Source organism: Rousettus aegyptiacus, unplaced genomic scaffold (genome assembly GCF_014176215.1).
Source record: "Rousettus aegyptiacus isolate mRouAeg1 unplaced genomic scaffold, mRouAeg1.p scaffold_m13_p_3, whole genome shotgun sequence".
Lineage (NCBI taxonomy): Eukaryota > Metazoa > Chordata > Mammalia > Chiroptera > Pteropodidae > Rousettus > Rousettus aegyptiacus.
The window spans coordinates 113,226,723-113,252,492 of NW_023416306.1; the positions used below are offsets into that span (position 1 = coordinate 113,226,723).

A 25,770-nucleotide genomic window follows, 5' to 3' on the forward strand; every position below is an offset into this window, starting at 1 on the left:
AAGATATCTCTATTTCATGATGCTGAAACTGAGACTAAAAGAGGCTAAATGGCAATAGCCAAGACTGTACAAGTCATATGTGCTACATCTGGGATTTGGACTGGGCCTCTATTTGTTTAATAAATATTTACTGAACCTGGAATTGTGCGCCTTTCTCTACATCAAAATTAGCAAGAGAGGCTGGAAAGGTCAACTTACAAGTAACATCCTCCAAAAGCACAGCTGATAACAAGGGCTGAATCTCAGGCCCTACTTTTTTTGCAGGCCTCTGGAACAGTTCTCAGACCCCAGAGCTGGATGGACTCTTCGTGGTCATTTTCCAAGCCCTTCACCTAGAGGTGCAGAATGCTAGGCTCAGAAGGACAATGTGATCAGCCACAGGTGCCCAGACAGGTAGAGGCCAGGCCTCCTATAACTACGCAATGCTCCCCAGCTGGGCTCCCTCCCCTTCCAGGAAGCACTGACAACTCTCTAAACCTGGGGCTGGTCATCAGGTGTTGGCATTAATTAGCTTTCGGCCTTGCCACTGCCTTTTTACTGTTAAGACCTCCACTCAAGGCAGAGTTGGGAAAGGAAAATAATGTCCTCTGTACAAGTCTTTTTCTCTTCTGCCTTCCACACCATTTCTTCCTGGTCCCTGGAGAAAAGGCATCTGCAGCTAGAGGCTGGGCTTACACACACAGCTCTTCCTTCTGGGGCCAGGAGGTGTCTACCTCAAGTCTTTCAGCTGGTGGGGCCAAGAAAATTCCATTTTCTTTCTCAATTGGTGGCACTGACTGCTGAGGACTCTGAAAACTGCCCTGGTTCTATTTCTAGTAATGGTTCTTAGTGTCGGCAGTAGGGCAAACCACTGGTTCACAAGGTGAGATGGTTTTACCAAAAGTAGGAGGGACTTGGGTAGATTCAAGGAGAAAGATCTTGAAGGGAGTATTTAGGGTGGAAGAGGAGGGAGAGTGAGAGATGCAGTCTGGGAAGTATGGAGCCCAGAGAGACTCAAACGGCTTGGGCATGAGAAGCCAGGGAGAAAAGAAACTACTAAAAATCAAATTGCAGCCTGAGAGGTCTAGGAAGATGGAGGTTATCTGCACCATAAACCAGGAAACTCAGCTTTTCCATTGGGCAATCTCTTGGCTGACTGCTTTGTGACAAACCTTCAAATTACTCTGTCTCTTCAGGTGAAATGGCTGTAGATAAGGATTTATAAAACACTTCATTATAGGCAGGTCTTGAGGGTGTTTTAATCCATTGACAAACAGACTCTAGTCTGCCAAGGCATATTTTTAAACAACAGTAGCCAAGTGTTTCCTGCCCAGTTCCCTTGTGAATTAAAAAAGGGAGGTAGCAAGAGAAAAATTAACTTGAAGGTGTTTTTTGAGGCTAAAATCAGCTAAGACCCCTTCGAGTTTGCTAAAGAAGATTGTCAAAACTTGGGACTGGTTCAAGTGAAATCCTCTCCAGGCACAGGTACCTCGGAAGAAGTCATATTTTAAGGTTGAACTTATGGAAACTTCAACACCTTTCTTCGCAGTGGTAGGTGGCTTTTACTGGCTTCTAGTGAGGATTCTTTTCAGTCCTGTTCTCTCCTCACCCCCATAACATAGACTCAGTTTAACTTACTAAAGCCCCTTCCTTCAGTCTAGAGAAAGGTACAGTGCTGGACCTTCTGGGATACAGGGCAGAGTAGGGAGTGCATAAAGGGCCAAGAAACTTTAGCTCCAGAAGGTCCAGATGAGCAAAGCTCCTGACTCTACTGGGCACACTTGTGCAGGCTGGGCACGGTGCAGTCACACTAGAGTCCATGTGGATGGCGGTGGGAAATGCACAAAGTGTCCAGCCCTATGCTGAGTCCATGCCATTGTCCAGGCAGTTGTCCTGTTCTGACCCTTTGGGGCACAAACCCTAAGTTGCCTGGTCCTTCCAGGCCTCTTTCTCCTACTAAGAGCCGTTTCACTCACTGTTACTCGTCCTTAATCTTGTGTCGCCCCAAGACCCTGTTAAAACAGCTCTCTGGAATCACAGTGACGTGGAAGAGAGTACAGGTTTCCCACCCAGAAGGTCGTATGTTTCGCTGACCTCTGCTTGCTCGCCGCCAGGGCAGCTGGCCTTTCTGGGCCCTCCCAACTTCCTCAGGGACAGAAGAGGCCGCCAGGTGGCGTTGCCCGAGCCCCGCGCCCGCAGCAGGTGCGGGCGACCGGGAAAAGTCCGAGAGTGGGAGTCCCAGGAGCGTGGCGGCGAAGAGATCGGTCAGTGCAACTGTGGAGTTCGCCGAGCGAACTCGGGCTGCGTGGACCGCACAATGCAGCTCCTTCCCCCACTTCCCCAGTGCGACGCGCTGGTCGCTCCAGGCGTGTCCGTCCCTTGCGCGTCTGTCCCTTGTGCGCGTGTCCCCGGACTTCAGCCGAGACCTCGGCCTGCCGCCGCCAGCACCCCAACCGGCAACTTCCCGTAAGAGGAGGCCGCCCCACTTCCCAACCCCGAGAGGTTTCAGAGGGCCGCCCGCGCAGTGGCCCCCAACCCAAGGAAGGAAACGCGCTCCCGAGGACTCGGGCTCCTACTCACCGCGGAGCCTCTCTCGCCTTCCCCAGGGTGCCCATGGCCACCGCCGTGCTCCTGGAGCCGCCTCACCTGGCGCGTCGGGACGGCTCGGCGGGATGCAGCTCATCGCCACCACTGCCGCCACCTGCGAGGCCCTACGCCCCGGGCCTCTTCACCTCCCGGCCGCCCACCCGCCGCTCTCGAGCCGGGCGAGCCCGCTCGCCGCGCACCCGCAGGCACAAACTTTATGTGCTCTCACCCGCTCGCGCGCGCGCACTCTCAATCTCCTGCACGAACCACCTGACACACACGCTGATGTTATCGGCTGTAGGAAGTGTGCGGCGCTTTTCAGCAGCTCTTCTCTGAAACCGGCCCCCAGTACTCGGTAGTAACCGGAGGCCAGCGCCTCGCAGTCCTCGCTTTTTACCGCTGCCAGAGACCTCTCCCTGCCCAAGGGTGCCGTCCGAAGGGGAGCTAGCTGGAGGGCTGGGGAGGCTCCGGGTGCACTGGATCCCACTCAACCCGCGCCTGTAGAGCAGGTGTGCATAGACGCAATCGGCTTTGCTCAGCGGCTCTTGGGGGTACCCCCGGCGCCCTGCAGTCCTGCATTTCAGTCCTGGCTGCTGAGGATCCCTTGTCCACCTGCAGACCTCTTTTGTATATATCAGCGCAAAGCCAGGGGTGGGTTAAGGAATTAATACACAGTTGTGGATTTGTCTTAGCCTGTGCCTTTGAGTGTCTTCTTGGTAGCAGTTTGCAAGACTGGGTTGGAGTTACAAGCGCTATACTCCGCAAGAGGCTGCAGGTGTGGAGGTGCCCTCTGGGGTCGTGATCCATATTGGACGAGAGACAGCTGCCTGGAGTCTGTGGGTGTATACCATGTGGGGAGAGGAGGACAGGGGTAGGGAGAACTTTCTACAGCAGACCTGGCCAGGAATGGTGGCCTAGTCCTGCTTGCAAGTGATGATAACAATGATAGCTAATGTTGATTCTATTGTGCCAAGTGCTTTCTATACATTGCCTTAATCTATCTGCCCCAAATTCCGAGGTCACTATTTTAAAGATGAGAAAATTAAGGTTTAGAGAATAACATGCCTCCCATTACAAGACTAGTAAACAGCAGAGAGAACTAGGACTGGGCTGAGATCTGACTCCCTGTAATCACGGCTGCACTGTTCTGATAACACACCCATTATCATTGTCACGAGCCATAACTCCAGCTACAATAACAGGCCTCAGCCATGTTTTGGACCTTAAGGCCTCCATCCGTGACTTCATTTGTACAATTCTTTATATTTGTATGTCATCCCGTCCTAAAAAAAAAAAAAAAAAAAAAAAAATTCAAGATAGCTTACAAAGGTACATAACCTGTAAAAGTGTGTGAAATGAAAAGTGAAAAATAAAGTACATAAAATAGAGTCAGAAAGTTTTTGTTTTTGTTTTTTCTAAAAATGCACCCAATAGGTCCAATGCACTTGCTACAAGTAGGACAAAAACTTGTCTCCTAGATTTCTGGCAGTCAAGTTCCAAAGGAAGCCTTATTTAAAATTCAATTCCTGTCACATGCAAGGAAGAAAAAAAAAAAAAAAACAACAGGAAAATTGCTCAAGAGAAGATCAATTCTTGATATCGAGACCAGAAATAAATGTCTCTAGAGAACTCCCATGAACACTGGGGTGATAGAAAGAACCAAGTCCTCCTCGGTCACAGCCAAATGTATAGAAAGGGCATGTGAATGTTTAATAAATATTAAATAACGACACTTATCCAGACTTATACTGTATATGCATATGTATATGTGCCAAATGGATAAACATATACCTTTATGTATATGCATAATTATATGTAATGTATATATGTAGATAGATAGGCTACTTGGTGTATATAAACAATACTAGGCACATATGCATAGGCAGTTGGATAGACCGATATACCTGCAGTCCATTATGTATATAAGTACCGAAATTATTAGTTCATTTAGGAAACGAGTCTTGCTGAGTTTTCTAAAGTAAGAGGCCTGCTTCTGGTCTAGAAGCTTTTTCTTCTCTAGCTTTCTGAGAGCTCAGCACTCCACTTGCACCTGATTCTGTTTCTCTGCTCCCCCAACCTCCCACCCTGAGCTCCTTGATGAGGCTTTCTGGCTGTTCCTACTTGAGCAGTTTGTCTTTTCCAGACATCTAAAAAATTAGAAGTTAGCTCCATCTTTCTTCATCTTCTGCCATGTGGTTAGTCTCCCTGCCGTTGTCTAAGGCATCTTTGACCTCAAGAACAAAAGTTCTTTTCTCCTGTACTCCCTTACTTTCTCTTTTGTTTCTCTAACCTCTTTGATGGGCAGTGTCTCTGTGGCAGTTGAAAAAAGTGGGGGACCATTGTCTTACTCTGCCCACCCTTCGGTTAAGGTCACTCCTTGGGACTCTTTGTCATTCTTCTTTTAAATCAGGCATTATTAACTGATGTCCAGGACTTTTACTTGGATTTTGGTGAATATTATGAAGCCTCTGGAATTAAAACACCTGCTTTCATCTGAATTTCTAAACAATCCACTACTCAAATTAGGTGTTTTTATTTCTTCCCACAACTTCAGCAGGACCTATATGACTCTCATGTCTGAAATTCCAACCTTGAAATCTAACAACTACATCCACATTTCCAACTGGTCATCTCCTTTAATTATGTCCCAGGGCTTCCTCTCCATCTTCATGGCCACATGTTGGTCTTGGCCCCCATTATCTTAGAATCTGGACATGTGTAACAGCCTCATAACTGGCCTCCCTAATTACAGAACCTCCTCTTCTCTGATTCTTCTTTCACATTGCTTTCAGAGTTACCTGGTCATGTCATGTCTCTGCTTCCAAACTGCCAAGGAATCCCCAGTTGCCTACAGAATAAAGTGAACACTTAACATTGTGCATCTTCACAGTTGCACCTTACCGTTTAGCTTGGCCTCCAGCCATGCCCTCGCAGGCACCTGACCCCTTAGGTTACACCTTGGTCACTCCTGGTAATTGCTGTGTCCTATGCCCTTGCAAGCCTCAGTGCTTTCGCTTGTGTATGTCCTTCTGCCTGCCAACTCTTTTCCTCCTGGCACAGGTATGCTAAACGCATGTCAAGCTGGCAAGTCACCTTAGAGGGCACACACAGGGTTGCCTCTCAGATGCAGAGGGGTGCAGACTCACCTTTCAGAATCTGCCTGATGACTGGTTGTGCTTGGAGAGCCTATTGGCTGCCACAGCTTCCACTCTGTTGTCTACCATTTATTTACTCATTTAAAGTGATATTCACTAGGTGTTTACTTAGTGTCAGATGCTGTCCTTGTCATTCAGAATCTGGTAGAGAACGAGAGAGACAAGATTCTGGTTCACAGGAGCTTACACGTCTAACAAATAGTAACCAAGTCAAAAAATAAAGAAATAAGCCATGGTTTTACACTCTGATTTCCAGGGGCTGCCACTTCAGAGTTGGGTTACCCCCGCCTTCATGGGGACACCATGTCATATCCCAGTTGGGGCCCCCACATGGCCCTGTGAGGACAAAGCTGCCATATTTAGGGGCACACAGCTCTAGAGGGGAGTGGAGAGAGATGGAGAGGGAACGAAGGGAGGGGATGTGACACCAACCTTTTCTCTCCTGCTGAGTGCTGCTGCTATTTCTCAGACAGGGAGAATTGGCTTCATTATTTTATGATTGTGACTGGCTGCCCCACACAGCAGCACATTGAATACCGTAAGTCCCTGATGCTACTCACCATGGACAAGGCTAGGGAAATTGCCCATAGGAGAAGCAGCTCCTTTTGTTTGATGTCTATAGATTTGGGGCTTGTGTTTGCATGCCTGCTTGTTTTTTTTTTTTTTGTCCTGGGCATTATCTTCTAGATGTAGCAGTAGGCCTCTCTGGGAGTCTCTCTGCCTATGGGCCAGCTTTTCTGGAGAGTGTTCTGTCTCCTTGAGGTACCCCCAGAATTCTCCAAAGGGAATTTTATGAATGTCATATAAATTACATTTTTAGATCATCCTACATGTAGCCCCTAAATGGGACTGTCCATTCTTATTGAATAGTCATTCTTGAAGAATGCTGCCTATGTCTGTGAAATCCCTTCACAGAGCTCCCCTACCCCCAATTCATATGTATTTGTCACAGGGCCCATATTTTCAGTTAGATTGGCCTCAATATTCTTTCCAAATTTGATCAAATTTGATTTTGTCATTTTTTCCAGGATGCTAATACAATGAATAGAAATACATGGTTTCTCATGGCTCTCACTCCTTGTGAGATAGTAGTCCCTTGAGGGATTTGAACAGATGAGGAACAGATTCTGACTTCTGTTTTACAGGATCATTCAGGCTGCTGAGTTCCAAAGAGACTCTTGGGAAGTAAGGGCAGAAGGTTCTCGGTGGAAGTAGCCTTCATAATTTCCAGCTGGATGGGTCTACCAGGTTGGTGGCTTTCAAACTCTTTTGAACATTACTCCATGGTGAGAAGAGTAAAGTCATATTTCACATTCTGTGACTCAGATGTATATTTATGCCATATGTAAAACTGAAACACAAGCTATGTGAAACAATATTTGCCCTTATTACCTGTGGTTTGCACTGATCCTTTCAAATCTTCTTTAATTTTTTTTTTAATGACATTTAAGAATAAACAATGGTCAGGACTCACTAAAGAGCTATAGCTTACAAAGTATAGCTCTAGGTCCACCTCTCATGATAACAAGAGATCTCCATAGTTACCTCAGGAAGTGGGAACTAGGTGGCTCTGACTACGGGGGGAATTTTACTTTTCATAGCTTCCCCTTTTGTAATTTTTATTTTTGTGTTATGTGCAAGCAACTATTCAATAAATAAATCCTATTTTGAATCATTATGGCAAAAACTTCCTGCTTTCCAATTCCAGCCTGAAAAGCTTTAAAAAGCTGGAGGCTGTGGCCAACAAAGATAAGTTGCCAATGAATTTGCTTTATCAAAAAATCTCAAGCGATATTTTTTCATAAATATTTGGGAGGCAGAGTGGCACACTAGTTAAAAGTGTGAGCTCTGGTGTTAAGATTGATTTTGATTTTCAGTCCTAAGCTGCCTGGTAAGCTGAGTAAGCTAACTTTTCAAGGCCTCCTGTTTCAAGTCTATAAAAATGGGTACAAACAGGGCCTACATCATGGAACTTTGCTAATGATTATATGGACGTGATCTCTGCCTAGTGCGTAGTAACCACGGAAGATGTGTTAATGTTTTGAGTGATTGCTCTGTGCCAGGTTGCAGGCATACATTGTGAGTGTTTCAGGAAACTTAAGTGCTATGTGATCACATCTAAGTGACTCCTCCCCTAGTTCTTGGTTGATGAAGCCAACTTCTCAGCGGAAGTGAGGTGAGGGTTAAGATGTAAAGGGTGAAATAAATAGTGAGCCAAATAGAAATGAGGGGAGAGGAGAAGTGAGTGTTTCAGAGAAAAGGAGGATGCAGAGATAAAGAAGAGGAAGACCAGTGTGCTTTGCTGAACTAGAAACTTAATTCTGATACCCCTGCCCCAGTCAATATATAAATAAGGTCCTCGAATCTAACTTAATCTTACTGCTTTTGCAGAATCCGAGAGGCTTCACACCTTCAAGAGTCCCCCGCAGGCTCCTCAAAACCCTCACTCTACTTTAGATGAGATTCAATTAAGAGCACTCTTCACATCTGCCTTTGGGTGCTTGAGATGAGTGCAGCTGAAAAGAGGCTGGAGTTAATTAAAATTCAGCACTGGGCTTCTTTTCAAATGGCTGGCCATGCAATCAAATAGCAATAATTTAAATTCTAAAACAAGTTTAATGCAACCACTTAAAAAAAACTCCTAGTGTGCACCCAAGTACCACACTAGCATTAAAGCTACTTAATAATTTAACACCTGCAAAGACACATAGTTAAAAGCTAGGAGGCCGGGGCAAGGAACAGTTCATAGAAAGATTCAAATGGCCTGGACTAGACCAACAATGTGTTTTTCCAGGCACAAAAACTGTTTAATATGTATTTTAAAAAGTTCTATGATAAGCATAGTATTGAAAAGGAAACTCCTAAGTATTAATAGATACACTTGCATGTGAGCAGTGGAGAAAGATCAATTCAAAATTAACATAGGTGGATGCTTCTCAAACTGGGATCATCGGCTGATGTATCCTTAAGGATCTAGAAGAATTTTTTTTCTTTTAAAAGGTGTAATACTTAACTCATATTTCAGAAATACTAAACCAGGGCATTTCACATTTACAAGCATTTTACCTCTTGATTTTGGCAGTGGAGTTCTAATACCCTATCCACTCCTTTGTGCCAAAGCCCAGTCTTCCTCACCCCATATAGGGTTTAAGTATCTTTGTATTCAGTCTGATTCTCGGTAATGGGACTAGGGAGTAAAACACTTGTAGCAGCCTTAGGAAACCATAAATTGGGATAATCATCTTATGTTCCTCTGGCTTTAGAAATAAGAAGTGAGGCACTGTGAGCCTACTAAGGAGGGTGTGTCTTAACCCTGTGGGCATGTGTGTTCCCTGAGTACTGAATTTGTGTTTCGTAAACAACAAAGTCACACCCAAGACAGCATTATGGAAATTAGAAATGCATTGATTGAAAAACAAGACTGAAAGCTTAAATCTGCTACAGGCATCCATCAAGATTGCTCTGCCCCAGTGTATAACTGGCAACTGACTCAGTGTACATCCAAATGATAGCCAAAATTTACTGTAAAAGAAAAACTGTCTTTTGTAGTGTGTTGGAGTTTTTGTTGTTGTTGTTTGTTTGTTTGTTTGTTTTTGTACTTTGTATCAAACTGAGAACACTTAACTCTAAACAAAGTGTGCAGCAAGAGGGGTCTGCATTGTGGCTTCTTAAGTATGGATGGAGATCTAATGGCCAATCAAGATAGTAAACCAAGTGTTCAGTTTAACTGATTTTAAATTAAATTAATCACTGAAAAGCATTGCCCTATCTTGTGATAAATCCAGTTAGTACCCATTTATGTGTGATTTTCAAGCGCTCCAGAAGTGAGGTTTTGCTCCCTGAGGAAGGTTACTTCATGTTGGATATTAATTTAGCCCACGCAGGTGCTACCCTGCTGTGGTTTTATTGCTTTGAGATTGTTAGTTTGTATTTGGCTTGGGTGTGTGTAGAAATCTGGTTTAGACTTAGTATGGAAATAGATAAGTTATATATAATTGATGTTGGCAATTTTTTTAAAAAATCCTCTTAAAAATCTAAGTCACTGTGACTTTTTTCCTGTACCAGCCAGAGGAAGTAAATGGGTTGAGCCAGAGGTAGCAGTGAAAAGTGGGGGTGGGAGAGGGTGAGTTTGCCTCAGGCCCTCCTCACTTAGGACCACTCCAAACTCAGCAGGAGTACAAGGGCCATATTTTGACATTTGTGGGCTCCTTCCTCCATAAAATTATATTCAAATGTTTTATGATTGTGTTGGCATAAAGATAAGTATAATTCAGGCTGGATTCATTATTATATATTCATTCTTTTCATATTTATGTTTCTTCTGATTTTAAAAGGAATTAAATTAAAACATTTTTGTGGGCCCCTATAGGTACTGTGGGGTCTAGGTACCTGTACCTCCTGGATTAGTTGGCCCTAGGAGGTTGGCTGGCTCCTTCATAAAATATAAAGTTCTTTTCCTTGGCTCCAGGAGAGTTTGTGGATTCTGTCTGGTGAGAAATGGTACAGAAGAAGAGGAAATATGAGTTTTGAAGGGGAGTTTTCTCTCTGTCCCTCTGGGATAAGCAGTAAAGAGGAACTTGAAAGATTGCCTGGAGAGCAAGAAGGTGAAAAATGGCATGAAAAGTGAAGCCTTGCCTGGGAGGACAGATAAACACATGACCTTTAAACTAGGGGCTATGAAAGGTCTTTCAAGACCAGAGGGGCCAGCTTAGAGGAGCCAAAAAGTAGTACTTCCTGACTGACTAGCTGTTGGCACAGTAACTAAGGAGTACTTGTCCTGTACCAGGGAGTGACCTGTTGCTTCTATGTTAGACTTGGACTTGGAGCTAGCTATTAGACCCAGAGGCCCAGCCAGAAAGGACATGACAGCCCTGGGCTATTACAGAAAGTAGGCTAGACTATTGCATACAATTGGTTGTTGGCAAAAACAAACAAACAAACAAACAAAAAATGGGCTGACGTGCATGTTAAGCTATGCTGAGCTAAAGTCTATGCTCAAACAGCCATGCTTTTTACTTTTTTCTCTGTATTTCTATTTACTCTAAATTCCTCATGATAATTACATGGGCCAACATATTGGGTAATTCCTTACATGTCAAGCACTGTGCCGAGAAAGAAATCTGTATACATTATTTCATTTCATCCTCACAAAAAACTTTATGATGATTTACCATTGTTGTCTCCACTTTATAGGTAAGAGATTTAAGGCTCAGAAAAGGTTAAGTAACTCACCTAAGGGTGCATAGCTAGTGAAAGGTGAAGCTAGGTTTCAAGTCATTGTGAGTCTGGAGTGCATATTTATCACCATTTTGCTACACTGCCTGCTCATAACATATTAGATTTTGCACACAGCATAATTGAGCTTGTGCAAGAAAGTCTGGGTGGGGTAGAGAGGGTAAGTAATCTACACTCACTATATTGTTGATAGTCTCAATGAAGTGCTAACCTTTCAGCTGTCTTATCAACCACAAGGGACAAACTTGACCATCATAGAAATCAAAATTTTGGTCTAGCTATAGCTACCTCTCAGCCTAGCTCAAACTACAATTATCTCTAAAAAGACTTGGCCACTGGTCATGGGAGGGAGAGCCACTGACTTAAGGCTTCTTCAGGTCCCACTCCAAGTTTTCACTTTCATTTTAAAAGCGAAAGTATAAATGTTGTCAATGTGTTATTAATATGTTGGTTGTGACTATGTTGTGTGAGTATATATATCAGTTCTCATATGACAGGTACCATAACGCGTGCGTGCGCACGCGCGCGCGCTCGTGTGTGTGTGTATGTCTACACATGTAAATGTTTCATAACAGACTGGGCTAAAAACATGGTTTCTGCTACATTCTCTCCTCCATGATTCTGTTTTTAGGGGCTTTGGTCCTTTTCTTTAAGAAATGGGGATTTTATTAGATCGAGTGATTCAAGTATTATTCCTTAGGGCTTTTTTTTTTTTTTTTTTTTTTTTTTTTACTACAATCCAAGAGGTTAGTGTTATTTATTTATTTAACAAGAGTGTTAATTCACTATGACAGTAGTTCCCTTATCCTGAGGGATATGATCCAAGCCTCCCCCTACCCCAGTGGATGCCTAAAACCACGAATAGTACATAACCCTGCATATACTATTTTTCCTATGAATACATACCTATGACAAAGTTTAATATATAAATTAGGCACAGTAAGAGAGCAACAACAATAAGGAATAATGTAATATAAGTACAACAATACGCCATGATAAAAGTTATATGAATGAAGTCTCTCTTTCTCTGAAAAATATCTTATTGTACTGTATACTCACCCTTCTTGTGATGATGTGAGATGATACGATGCCGATGTGATGTGATGAAGTGAGGTGGAATTGTCCATTTGATATGTGCAGACTGCAGTTGAATGTGGGTAACTGAAACTGCAGAAAGCACCCCCTTGGATAAAGGGGGACTACTATATACTTTTAAAACAATTCTCATGACTGAGCTATTAATGCAATTGTACTCCAATTTCAAAATCTACTTTTAAGAGGTATGAATATTTTCCTAAGGTGCAGATATAAATTCAGATGTTTGGTCTATCTATTCAAACAAGGATTATTTTGTCCAGTCCTTCAGGTTTCCGTTCTGAGCCATCCCTTCCTGGAACATCCCAGAAACCCAGTGTTCTCAGCATCTTCCTATCTGTTACCCTCCTGAGCCTGTTTACAGCTTCTGATGCAGATCTGGGCGCTGAAGAAAAAGGGTCTCGTACTTGCCTTGCTCTCAATACAGGGCAAATCACATGCTAGGAAGTTCTGATTCAGCAGTGCTGGTTTTATTCCTGGTCACCAGGCTCTCGGGAAGACTCACAGGTGACACAGAGACTTCTACTTCCTGCTATTTCTTCAGTGTCTCGCTTTTCCTTTAACTCTTCCAGAACATTTGAGGAGCACTTTTTATTTTATCTTCTACTTAAAATGATGCATGGCAACTCTGCCAGCTCCAAGTGTGCATAACAAATCTTGTCCTCACAAACACTGGAGTACACAAAGGAAGGGTCAGTTGGCCAACTATCCAGGATGCCTATAAAACAGACAGGGGACTAGAGATAAGGAAATGGATGGAGATGCAGCAAATAGAATAGCTCACCTACTTTCTAGCTTCTGTTACAAAGAAGCACAATAGGTCCCAGTTCCTAAAAAATTATTTAACTATGTTTCACCCTACCCATTCTCTGGGGAAAAATTTTCCCCCTGCTCAGACTCGTGCTTTTGTCTTTATCACTTGGGGCCAGAAGTTTGAGCTGCCTAAGATAGATAACCGTCTTAATATTTTTTACGCCATAACTTTACTAAGCTTGTGGATATCCCAAACATAGGATAGGCTTCTGAGTCAGTTGTGGCTTTAGATTCAAATTCTCAAGGTCCAATGTTTTCAGCAGATACCGTTCTTTCCAAACAGTAAGTCATTGTTGAGTGAGATGAATAGGACCAGAGCTAAAGAAAATTAAGGTTTCAAAAGACCGTCTAAAACAAAAGTCCTTTCAGTCCCTGGTATTCAGAGTTTCATCCCTCACTGAACCAAGACTGGTCATTTTACAGGGAGAAAGCACACGAAACTGTGCTGTCTGGAATGCAAGGCACTTGGTTTGGGAGGTCAGCCACCACTGAAGGATATGAAGTGCTCATTGCTTGGTATAAAGTTTATCTGGAAGGAAAAGTAATAGGTAACCCTCTCCTGTCTTATTTGTACTTACTCTCATTTTTGTGTTTCACGAGGGGCTTGGCTGTAGTTACAGGTAACAATCAAACAGAAAATCATTCCAGTTTACTAGTTTCTTTCTTCCCTATGTCTGTTTTTTGTTTGTTTGTTTGTTTGTGTGTTTTGTTTTTTACTTCTTTTGAAAGTTGTTGAGGTCTAGTTGTTTCTTAAGAAGGTTCAACTCATCTGGAGGACTCAGGAGGGTTTTATCAATTGTGGCATGGACCTCAAGAAGTGAATCCTGTTCTGGGCATGGCCTGGAAAGCCCAGCACTCTGAGGCCTCCATGGACCCTATGGACATTTAAAGATGGACTGGTTCCCTGGGGGAGATTTCTGGTTGAGAGAGTTCCCTAGAAATATGTTAGACCCTTCACGACCGGGGAACTGTCTAAAGCAGAGCAATTCCAGACTTTCAGAGTTGAGAAGAGGGAAATCCCAAACCTTTCTGAATTTCAGTAGACAGGTGGTTCCTCTTAGTTTGCAGAGGACTTTCCACCCCTGTTCTTTGTTCATTACTCACATGAGTCTTTCCCAAAGCACAGAATTAAGTGACTTGTCTTGGCCCACAAGATGAGTCATTAACAAATTGAAAATTGCATCATGTCTTCAAAGTCTAGCTTGGTTTCTTGACCAAAACATTACTGAGTCTTTCTTGAAAAGATTATGTCACACGTGGTAAAACATCTGTCTTTTCCTTTCTTCACCTCATCTGTTTCCTGGTTTCTAGCAGATGTTATCTGAAATGTCTGATTAGCCTTTGTAATTGATCCACATTACACAATTTTATTTTTCTACGCTCCCTCTCTGCTGAGTTATTTTGTTTCATTAAAAAAGGCAGAAATCCATGGAATAAAACATAAATAAAATGACATATCAAAGTTGCCTATATCCTAGAAATCATCCCCATTGCAACCCTTACTCTGTGCTGTACCTGGTTTTTAGGGAAGCAAGTACTTGACACCTAAGAGCACTTTTGTTGTTGACCTTGAATATGTCACTTGTGATTTTTAATGAGGGACTTGTATATGTAAACTGAAAATATACATACATTTCTATTATAATTATAAGTGTTAAAAATCTTCTGAATTTCTAACTTGGTTTGCTGAGAAAAAAAATTCCTAAGAATATCGATCAGAAATCTGACGAATTTCTGGAAGGGCCAGATGGTCTCAGAGGTTTGTTTAGTCATCTCTCCTCTCCTTCTCTGGAGCTGCCCCAGCCAGGAAACTCATAAACTAGTTTCAACGGGGGTAGGGCCTGGAGAGGGTTCAGGAGCTGTCAGACTTTGAGTTGTGCAGAGTTTTCTTCAGCTTTGAAGTAAACATTTAGTGTTAGGTTGTCATTTTAACTCTGTTTCTTTGCTTAACACATTAGACAAATCGCTCACTTCTGAAATCTCGCTCAGTGGTTCTCTGGTTGGCAGCATGTATGATAATGTTCACCTCACTTAATTTCGACTGAACTCCATGCTCTTCAACCAGATAAGTGATATAGTAAAGCATCATTAGTCCTAGCTCAACACTTTCAGGGATTAGTAATTCCAGAGGTGTGGCATGAAGCTTACCATTTTTAAAATACATATATGAAGATACTTTCTTAAGCCTAAACATATGATTGTAAGAGTAAATAGTTAACTTGCTAGAAGAAAACTACCTTTGAAGATGCAAACACTTTTTTAACACTGCTACTACTAATTACAGAGCAGTTTGACAAAGCAGATTGAGCAGCATTCTAAAAGAATCTTTGATTAATATATATCCTATGAAGTTAAAAAATAAAACACAAAATTCCATATCTATATATTCTATACATAAGACAAAACAAAACAAAACAAAACAAAACCATGCCATTGGCCTTTTTCACATCAGTTGGTTCAAACTTGAGAAATTTAACTCGATGTCATAATGTTATAAGGTTTGAAATGACTTACAAGCTCATGACTTTTTGAGGGCAATTTAAGAATCTCTGGCTTTTAAGTGTGATGTTCAAATATATGAGTCTAAGGTACATGTGTTTTCATGTGTCTGAGAGTGTGCACCATGCAGGGTTGTGTGCTATGATGATAAATTTCAGTGCCAAAAGAATTTAAGGAAGCAGACCCAAGGCAATGATTAAGGGAAAAAATTTATTTACATGGAAAAGGGAGAAAAAAATCATATCAGAATTTTGAATTTAAGTAAAAGCAAGAAAGAGAGACTTCACAGCATGAAAAACAAAGGGGGGAGAGGCCAGCATAACTGGATCATAAATATCAAGATCTTTGGCAGAATAAGAAATGGAACCCATCTGAACAGAATTTCTGAAGTATATGGTTCTTTTCATATTTGCATGGTGTTTATATTTGGGAATAATAAATGAGTTTTGAGGTTTGTGTCTTAGAACAAGAGATCTACATTCTATTCCTGACTCTGGCAACGAGTAAAAAAATTTAATCCAATTGAACCAACCTTTAGGGAGAACAGACATGGACAGCTCTCCAGGAGTTTTTAGTCTAGTTAGTAGAGTCTTTCCTACTCGGCCCTTTGATGCTGACAAATTGCCTAACTCCTCTGAGGCCGACTTTAAAATGACAGATGCAGACAGCACATGTCTGCTTTCTCTTCGTCTTGTACTGATTATGGTCCTCTGAGGATAAATGGACACTCTCCAAAAACAAGTATTTTTGTGGATGTCAAGTGCTCCTCGTCCACAGCAATGACTTCTTTCCACATTATTTGGAATTTTCTGTTTTTGGATATTATTCAACATAACATAGTTCCAAAGCCATTTCAATAGAGCCAGCCTACCCACTGCTTGGAGAAGCAGTGCTGACAAAGGCAAGGCAAAGTCTCAGGAGCATGTGGACAGGGGCTTCGGAGAAACTTTCTCTTTTCAGGATACAAGTATTGTGAATCAAGTGGACGGATACCAAAATGATATCATCGGTTTTCTCCAAACAAAAATAGGTTCCTCATTCACTGGCTTTGAGGCCTGGAATTCATATAGTAAGAAACTTTAACATTCAAAGTTCTCTTTAAAAGGCTATACTGGTTGTCTTTTGTGAAGCAATCTATCATCATATATATATATTACATAAGGTTATATAATATAGTGCATTTATTATATAAGATTATATATAATAGATTATATAAGGTAACATTTAATCTGGTATATATGTATATTATGTAAGGTAACATAATATATATCATATTAAAACATATGATAATATATGATTTTATATATGTATATGTGTGTATATTTATATGTAGGAATTGAAGCCTTCCAAACTAGGACTACTCAGATTAGGTAACTAGTAAATGGTAAACCTAGAATTGGAATCTTGATTGTTTGTCTTCAAATTTAGTGTTCTTACTACTAACCATGCTGCCTCCTCCATAGAATATTCTACCCTAAAATATTTTAGCACAATTAGTTCAGCAGATTAACAGTCTTCAACAGATAAATAGTCCCTATTTGGAATGGCGTCTCAGGCACGTGTGTGTGTATGTGTGTTTTTCCTGAGTTTTTATTATGAATTTCAGACATAGAGAAAAGTTGAAAGAATAGTATATAGAACATCCATTTACTTTCCACTTAGATTCAATAATTATTAACAGTTTGCCATATTTGCTTTCTTCTACAAATATTATTTTCAAGAATAATTTTGAGACATCATGACACTTTCCCCTAACTACTTCAGCTTAAGTATGAAGACATTCTTCCACATATCCATATTTCACTTATAACTGACAATAATCCATAACAATTTCTAATAACTAGTCCATACACAAGTTTTTCCACTTGTCTAGTTCCTATTCTAATGTTCTCAATTGTCCATTCAAATGTTGTATAATTGTCTTTTATAGCTCTTTCTTTAGAACTAGGATTCAAATTAGAATCACTCATTGACCTTGGTCATTAGGTCTCTTAAGTTTTTTTTAAATCTAGAATGAGCTAGTTCAAGTGCTACTGAGCACTTGAAATGTAGGTAGTCCAAATCGAGTTGTGCTTTAAGTATAAAATATACATCAAATTCTGAAAACTTAGCATGAAATAAAGAATGTAAAATATCTCAGTATAATCGTAATGTTGGTTAAATGTTGAAATAATATTGTGGCTACATTGAGATAAATAAAATATGTTATAAAAATTAGTTTTGTCTATTTATTTATTTTTTAATGTGTCCACCAGAAGATTTGAAATGACATATTTGGCTTGCCTTTTATTTCTCTGGAACAGAACTGGTTCTAGAGTGTTCCTCCTTTCTTTCCCCCTCCCCAAGACATTGGCTTAATGACATGTTTATGACATTCATCCTTAGAATAAACATAGGTATATTTTGGTGGGAAAGAAAAAGGTAGGAAAAATCTGCAGAAAAAGCTGCTTCTTGGAAGGACTTGAGTAGAATGTCCAGGTGGGAGAAACCCAAAAGAGTCTGCTAAAAGAAGGCCTACAAACATCCTGCTGTGTCAGGCGTTTGCTCTGCACAGGCTAGTTATTCACCTTTGCTCACTCTGCCTCCTTCACAGATTTGTAAAGTGTCTGAAGATTCACTTTCATGTAATATTTTGGTTTTTTTTTAGCCTAATGTATTTTTTTTTTCAGTTTTTTTCTTCTTCTTTCTGTGCCTGCTCACTTCTAAATTCATTCTCTCAGTTCGTTTTGGGGCAAGCCTGCTGTTCCTGAGAGCTGTTGTAGCCATCTCTCAAAAGTTCCTGGGCATTGTTGCCTTGGACGAATCAGTGGGCTTTAGAAACACTCCAGACTACTTGCCAGAATCTCCCCCCAAGCTGCAGATGCCTAACTCCAGACTCGTTCCCTTTTAGAATTTTCATGTAATGATTCACCAGAGTCCTCTTTTAGAGAATAACAACTTTTCGTTTTATTACAAAAGTTGTGTTTATTTTAGTAAAGGTAAAAAAATATAGGTAAACAAAAACAAAACAAAAATCTTACCCTTACCCCAACCATTATACAATAGGATAATTTGGCTGCTCCTAGAGTAAGAATAATATATATTCCTGCCCTCCAGTATTAGTTTCCAACTGCTGCTGTAACAATGACTCAAATTTAGTGACTTAAAAAACCACAAATTTATAACCTTACTGTTCAGCGGGTCAGAATCTGAAAAGAGTCCTGCGGAGCTAAAAGCAAGGTATTGACAGGGCTAAGTTCCTTCTGGAGACTCCCTGGAAGAATCAGTTTCCTCAATCTTTCCATTTCCTAGAAGCACTTCTTGGCTGTGGGTCCCTCCTTGCATCTTCAAAACACAATACTCCAATCTCTACTTCCATTATCACACCTCCTGTTTCTGACTTTGTCCCTCTTGCCTCATATCTGATTACATTGGGCCTACCAAGATAATCTTCACATCTCAAAATCTTTCATCTTCACCTATAAAGTCCTTTTGTCATGTAAATTAGCAAATTCACAAATTCCAGGGATTAGGAGATAGACATTGGGGGGGGGGGGGTTATTATTCTGCCTGTCACACCTTCCCAACTTCAAAACACATTTCACCATCCATTTGCCTCCATTTATGTACATAGAATGTTTAATGTTTACTGTTATAAATTGAGTAATAGTGTGGAGGGTCTTTTTTTTTCTTTTTTTTTTTTTCTTTTTTCTTTTGGTGAGAGGAGAGAAAGGTAAAAGCAGGAAGAGAGAATAAAGAATAAAAGGTTCTGTGATGTCTCTTCTAGTTCTACCTGAAGAACTGGACTTGAGATCAGCTGGATAGGTGGTGATGGCAAGAAATGGATGGAACCATTTAATAATGACTACGTGGCTCTGGGCACATGCAGGGCTACTTTAGGATCAAGGGAAAATGTGGTTCAGAGTTACTTGTTTTTGCCAAGAACCCAGCAGACTTCTGATGTACCAGGAATGGAAGCAATGAAGTATCTGGCAGTAGCAGTGTCACATGGGCATGCTTATTCTTATGGTAGCAATAGTCGAGGTTGTGCATGAGAGCGAGCTGGTAAGAGAGAGAAAGGACATGTGAATGCCACAGGTGGACTGTAGATGATCGTGGACACAACGGTGCTCCATTTAGAGGCTTGCAGAAAGTCTTCTTATGAAAAGAATAGAGACCTTAGAGGCAGAACAAATGTGTGTGTGTTCCACCTAACAATATATTACAATATATTACAAACATGTTTTTTTTTTAATACAAGTTATTTCCTTCTATGATTTATGGAATTTCTAAGTATTCTATGTTTGGAGATGTACCAATATTTGTTCAATTACTCTTCCCTTGCTGGTGTTTCCAATTTTTTCTCTATTTTAAACCACAGTGTAATGAATCTTCTTGAAACTTTCACAAATCCATAAATAGTTTCTTAGGATAAAACTTACCTGAAAGTGGAATTGCTGGATCTAAAGGGTATGGGAGTCATCCAGAGGCTTTTAAAGTATGAAGTACAGTTTCCTTATCTGTAAAATGAAAGGATAAGATGAAATTGGTGACTTTCAAGCTTTTTTTTAATGTTTTGTTTGTTCGTTTGTTTTCTTTTTCTTTTTCTTTTTCTTTTTTTTAGCCAGTAGACTCTTCCAGCAGAAACCTGGAAAGTAAGTAGATCAGAGATGAACCCACTCCAGTGGAATGGGCCTGGGCTGGTCTGTTTCTGCCTCCCAATTCCCTCAGCTACCAGGGGCTCTGAGGGACCTCTAGGTCTCTGAGGCACACACTTTGCAAACGAAGGGTGAGGTGACTTCATATTCCTTTCTACTGACATCTTTGCTATTAGGCTCTTTGATTGAATTGCTAGCTGTCTAGACAGGTCTGAGATCATATCACCGGGTGTCCATGGTGCCTGCTCCCTAAATGGTCAGTAGACACTTGTTAATCTTAGATAACAGCCACTTCACAACAGGTCCGAAGCAAGGGATCCTGCTGGCCAAGTATAAAGGGAAGAAACTGAGCTACACCCACTTGAGGGAGATGACTCTGGAGCCTGGATATGACAGATGAATTGGGGGAATTCCTGTGACTCAGAACTTGGGGAATATAGACAGTGTATAATAAAAATATAATTTTAGCTGTATAGGTAACTTTGGGAATATCAGAACCGACCTCCTCTTTTTGCAGATGAGAACCAGAGAAGGTAAGTTTCTCACCCCAGGGCACCCAGTAACTTAGTGGCATAATCAGGCATCCTGAAAACTACACAAATGCTGTTTTGTTTTTACTGCATTTGAAGTTTCCCTCCCTCCCCACTAAAGGTCAAAGGTCAGAGGGGAGGAAGAAAGTAACATTTAGAACACCAGTTATGTGCCAAGCAACAACCTAAGTACCTTCATCAGACTTTGTTCACTTAGTCAGGATGGGCATTGTGGTGTCCTGCACATGAGGTCTTTGCCTTGCAAGTTTAGTCCTGGGTCCAGAGGCCCCAGCAGTGAGTGACAATGCTGTGACTGGAACTCAGTCTCTGACTCCAAACACCATCCTTCCTCAACTTGGATATACCGTATTAACCTAGAGAGTTACTTGTTGCCTAACTATCATATTGACAAGGAATTTAGGGAGTTATTTTGAGATGAAACAGGTAAAAGATGATGAACAAGAACCTGACAACGGACAAGATTCTAGATATAAATACATCAATTTGATTTAAACACATCAATTTAGGAACAGAACATGGCCTGAAACCTTGCTCAGAACTCATCCTTGGAGGTCCTTTCTTGGCATGAAGGTTAGTGCTACAGGAAGTGATGTAAGATATAAAGAGAAACCCTCTTTCTCATGTCAGATTCCTCTGGGAAATACCATCCAGGGTTCAATAGTCTGCTGTCCTCTGCGGGAAACTCAGGGCACTCTTCATAAGAATGTGAGGTTTAGGTCCAAATCTCCAGAGTCATTCAGGAGACTTGGGCACCCAAACTGAAGACATGAAGGTGTAGTCCTTGCGGAGATCAAGGGCTGAGGGAGAGGAGGATACATACATAATTATCTAGAGTTTGAACTCTAGCACCACCTTTCCTCCAACCCAGACCTACAGGAGATCTTGCCATGCTTTGGGGTGGGGGGAGGGGAGCGGGGAATTTCCAGGCCTTCCACCAATATCTTGGAAGTTAACGATGCTCTAAATTGGGGCTTATTTACAGTAATTCTAAGAGAACATTAGGAAAATTCTAGAGTTTATCAGTGGGATTGGGTTTCCTTTGAACAAAAGTTTTATGACTCATGAAGTCTACTATAATGCAGCTCATAAGTCCAAGGTTGAACAGCCTTCAGAGTCGCTCCTAAAGTCAAATGCGTCTGCAGCCCTGCTGTACTTCTCTCTCTTGTCGCTCAAGTCACATAAGAGTAGCTTTTTATTCTTGAAAATTACAAGCTGCTACACCAGCCTGGCATGCTCTCCACTGCCTCCCCAAACTCTCGCCTCCCCCGAGCACAGCTCCTGCTGCCTCTCTGACAGCACCGCCCCTACTCTCCCCTGCATTCCGCACATTGGTTATTTCTTCCCTCTATTATTCCACTGAGATTATCGCGAGCTGCTATATTATATTGTTCTCTAATTTTTCATTTGTGTGAATCCCATTAAACTAAAAAATGTACACGTTTCTTGAGATTAAGGAAGAGATGGGGTGATGGACTGGACTACCATTTTAGTGCGGTAAATCTGAGAGAATGGGTATTTAAGGGTTGGGCTTTGAAGTCAGACAGCTTGAGTTTAAATGCAGACTCTGCCTTGGTCAAGTTACTTAACTTAGCTGTGCTGTAGTCACCTCATCTGTAACATGGGCATAATAATAGTACCTACCTCACAGGGTACCAATTAAATCAGAGAGTCCATGTAAATTGTCATTCCAAAAAGTCACCTGCTATTATTATCCCCATGTGCCAGGCACTGAGTGGGCCATTTTAACTTACAATCTCATCTATTTACCACAAGAATTTGGTGGAGCGGTGTAATAAACACTCTCTGGTGCCTACCCTCTAGCCAGCTACTCCTTCTTCCTCCTTGTCTGCAAAGTCCTGCTTATAGTATTTAGTTGTTTGTCCTCCTATCATCCTGTTCTCAGGGAAGTAATTTTGCTCTCAGCCCAGGGGTAAGTCCTGAATAGTTTAAACCAATTATGGTATTCAACACCAGCCACTGGTTCAGAGGTGGTCAAGTGACCCCATTTAAGCATGAGGGAAAGCCTGGCTGGGTGGGGGTGGAGGGTAGGGGAAGATTTCCTCATTGATGAAAAAGAGAACACAGATAAAGAGATCCTTCTTCCTTACTCTGGACTTTGTGCTGTCTGGATGTTTGCCTGGAATTTCTACAGCTGTTAAGGAAGCCAACACAGACGGATGAAGCCAGAGCCAAGCAAAGCAGATACAGGTACCCTGGTTCCTGGCACAACTGCGCACTCACTTTTATATGAAATGGGACTTCCCATAATTGTCAAAGCTCTCAAGTCATGCTTTTTCTGTAACTTACACCTAAAGAAAACACACTCCCTATGTCCCAGAAGAGGACACTGAACTTCAAAGAGATTTGCATTATTTACTCCAATTCAGACAGACAGCAAGTGGCCCTTCAGAGCAGTCTCATATATCACCTGTGATTTCTAGTGCTCAGGACATCATAGGACACACACTTGTTGTTTACTAAGGAGGCAGCATCTCAGAGACTCATGATGTTTACTGATCTGTGCTACCTCTGGGTTGTTTAAGAGTTCTGTAGTAAGAACAATGTAAAATGACATGTTCCAACAGTTTTAATGACTTTTTGACACAGTGTGCATGGTGAGTCTCATGAGTTCTCTTAAAAGCAAGAAGAATAATTATCTAAAGTGATTCTCATTTTTAGGGCATACTTCAACGCACTCAGCTCTGTCATAAGTAATGCTTGCTCTTTATTTAAATGACAGACTTTGGTTTGGTAGTTACCACTTCTTAATGTCATCTTCTTTTAAAAAGACAAGATTTGTGCTATAAATGCTAAAGAAATCTAGTTCTCTCTTTCTGTAACACGTTGTGCTGAATTAATCTTAGCTTCACTCTAAGAGAGTCCCTTAACTGGAGATCTGGGAGGAAAGCCGGGGTGGGCTGTATAAGAACAAGATCCAATTGGGGTGTGAGGGGCATGTCTCAGATTTCATATCTGAGGAGCCTGTGTAATGTTTTAGTAGATGCTTCTCTGATTTTTGTCAGAGGATGGAATATAAAATGCACCTTTAATTCTACCAAAAGCTAACCAAGGGAAAAGTAACTTACAGTGATATACACCATAGTCACAGACGCATGATTGGGCTCCTGCCTCATACAGTTCTGCACTAGCTCAGTTCTCACTGAACCCGAACCTGGGAAGAACTTCAAGGACAGTGACCTTGACTGATATGGGCAAGTGAAAGAGTTAAGGGCCAGTGGGCTAAGACTGTAGCTGGGCAATTGCCTCTCAGGGTTCTACCTATGATAGCTAAATTAATTGTTAAACCCTCCTCCTCTCTGAAGGAATAATCATAGGAGAGAAACCAATAATAATAAGGGTGACAATACTGAGCATTTATCACATACCAGGCTCTGTTTTAAATTCTTTACCTAGGTATTATTTTATTTCTCACAACTCAAACTGTTAGTTAAACCATCACAAGTTGTACTAATTAGTATATCTCTCACATCAATAATAGTAAATGCTATTATTATAGATGAGAAAACTGAGGCATAAAGAGGTTAAGTAACTTGCCCAGGGATTCAAAGCTAGGAAATGGCAAAGTCAGAATTTAAATCGCAGTATTCTAGGTCCAGAATCCAGTTCTAATCACCACCCTCTGGTGAGTTAATAGTCAAAACAGCTCATGAGAAGGAACAGATGGTTTGAAAATGGTAAACAGATGGTGAAGAGCAAAACACTTTTACCAAGCAACTTTCGCTTCTGTACATTAGCTGAGCCTTAGAGGCAGTGTACACGATGGGGAGAGCCTGCGGGTAGGGATACCTGAGCCCAGTTATGATGCTGCCATGACTGGTTTTTAAAGCCTGTGGAGGATAAGCAACATGCCCCCATCTTTTTGATATTTGTACTAAAATTTAATGACTTAAAAACCTTAAAGTTCATACGAATCACCAACTGATTCAGAATCATTTAGAAGTGGAGAACAGGAATCTGCATTTTTGACAAGCTCTCCAAGGTGATTCTGAAGCAGGTGGTCTTTGGACCATGCTTGGAAACCAGCTGATCCTTGGGACTCCTTTCTGTCCCTTATTTAATGACACAAGTCTACTTGCCCTGGTGGCGGTGTTTCTGGTCTGCTCTCATCTGTAGTGAAGAGCAGGGATGTGGGAGAAGCAAGGTGTGGGGAGGCGGGCAGTTAGTTGTGTGATGGTGGGCCAGGTACTGCTCACCGCCTCTGAGCCTTTTCTTTTGTAAAGTAACATGAAGGAGACCAGAAATAGGCATGGAATGGAATAGCTGCTCAGTAATGTCGGTGCCCACCTCCTGGTCATTATAGCCACGTTCTGGTCTATGTTGTCGTGTTTGAGCTAATAACATTATAGAGAAAAGTTGGATTCTAAAGAGTCTCAGTTCCTTTTTTTTTTGCAAAGTTTGTTGTCTGTTGCTGTAATTAATCAATCGGTTTATTTACTTATTTATTTATTGCAGCAAGAACATGTAGCATGAAATCTACCCTCTTAACAAAACTTTTTGTGTCCAATACAGTATCGTTGACTACATGCACAGTGTCGTACAGCAATTCGCTAGAACTTACTTATCTTATATAACTTTAAACCCATGGCAACCCTGTTTTCTTTCTCTCTGGCCCCTGGCAACCACCATTTTACTGTTTCCATAAGTTTGACTATTTTAGATACCTTATGTAAGTGGAATCACGCAGTATTTGTCCTTCTGTGAGTTAATTATTTCACTTCGCATGGTATCCTCCAGGTCCATTCATGTTGTTATATATGGCAGGATTTCCTTATTTTTAAAGGCCAAATCATATTCCACTGGTCTTGGCAATGATTTCTTGTATGTGACACTAAAAGCGTAAGCACAAAAGCAAAAGTAGGTAGGTGGGACTGTATAAAAACCTAAAGAAATCTCATTTCTTAAGTAACTTAAGTAACATAAGTTAAAATCCTCTTGTTTCTTTAGTTTGGTTTTCTCCACCCCTCTCTCTAAGAAGATTTTGTCTAAGCTCCCCTAGTGTAGGTCTAGCATACACAAAGCATAATTGCAGACACACTCCTCACATCCTTTCTTTGGACAGAAACTGCGCGTTGATATTTTCCTGTTGGCCCAAGTGCAGCCTCAGAGCCCCAGTAAGTCTCCACCGACAAATTAAAGATGGCTTATGAGTCCTAGTCCCCTTTCAAGGAAAGAAACTTTTAAAACTTAATATATTTACTT

The 25,770-nt window shown here is 41.4% G+C and overlaps 1 protein-coding gene and 1 long non-coding RNA gene across 7 annotated transcripts in view; both read right to left on the reverse strand.

The window, feature by feature from the left end:
* RASGRP1 (RAS guanyl releasing protein 1) overlaps positions 1 to 2,890 on the reverse strand; it is an 84,792-nt gene extending 81,902 nt beyond the window's left edge. Inside the window, exon 1 of one of the 6 annotated variants that reach the window (XM_016152177.2) lies at positions 2,795 to 2,890. Coding sequence is in view for 4 of the 6 variants with exons in the window: in XM_016152172.2 (XP_016007658.1) it covers positions 2,560 to 2,594 (35 nt within the window). In the remaining 2 variants the exon portion in view is untranslated. Of the gene's footprint in view, positions 1 to 198; positions 2,492 to 2,559; positions 2,752 to 2,794 lie in introns of those variants that run through there. The other 5 variants (XM_016152172.2, XM_016152173.2, XM_016152174.2 and 2 more) reach the window with 5 other exon arrangements.
* Positions 2,891 to 12,383: 9,493 nt separating this feature from the next.
* On the reverse strand, positions 12,384 to 25,323 carry LOC107514452. The gene is made up of 3 exons (XR_001597786.2): positions 25,233 to 25,323; positions 19,784 to 19,861; positions 12,384 to 12,768 (listed from the first exon to the last, which is right to left on the reverse strand). It is a non-coding gene; the product is annotated as an uncharacterized LOC107514452 (long non-coding RNA).
* Positions 25,324 to 25,770: the final 447 nt, after the last annotated feature.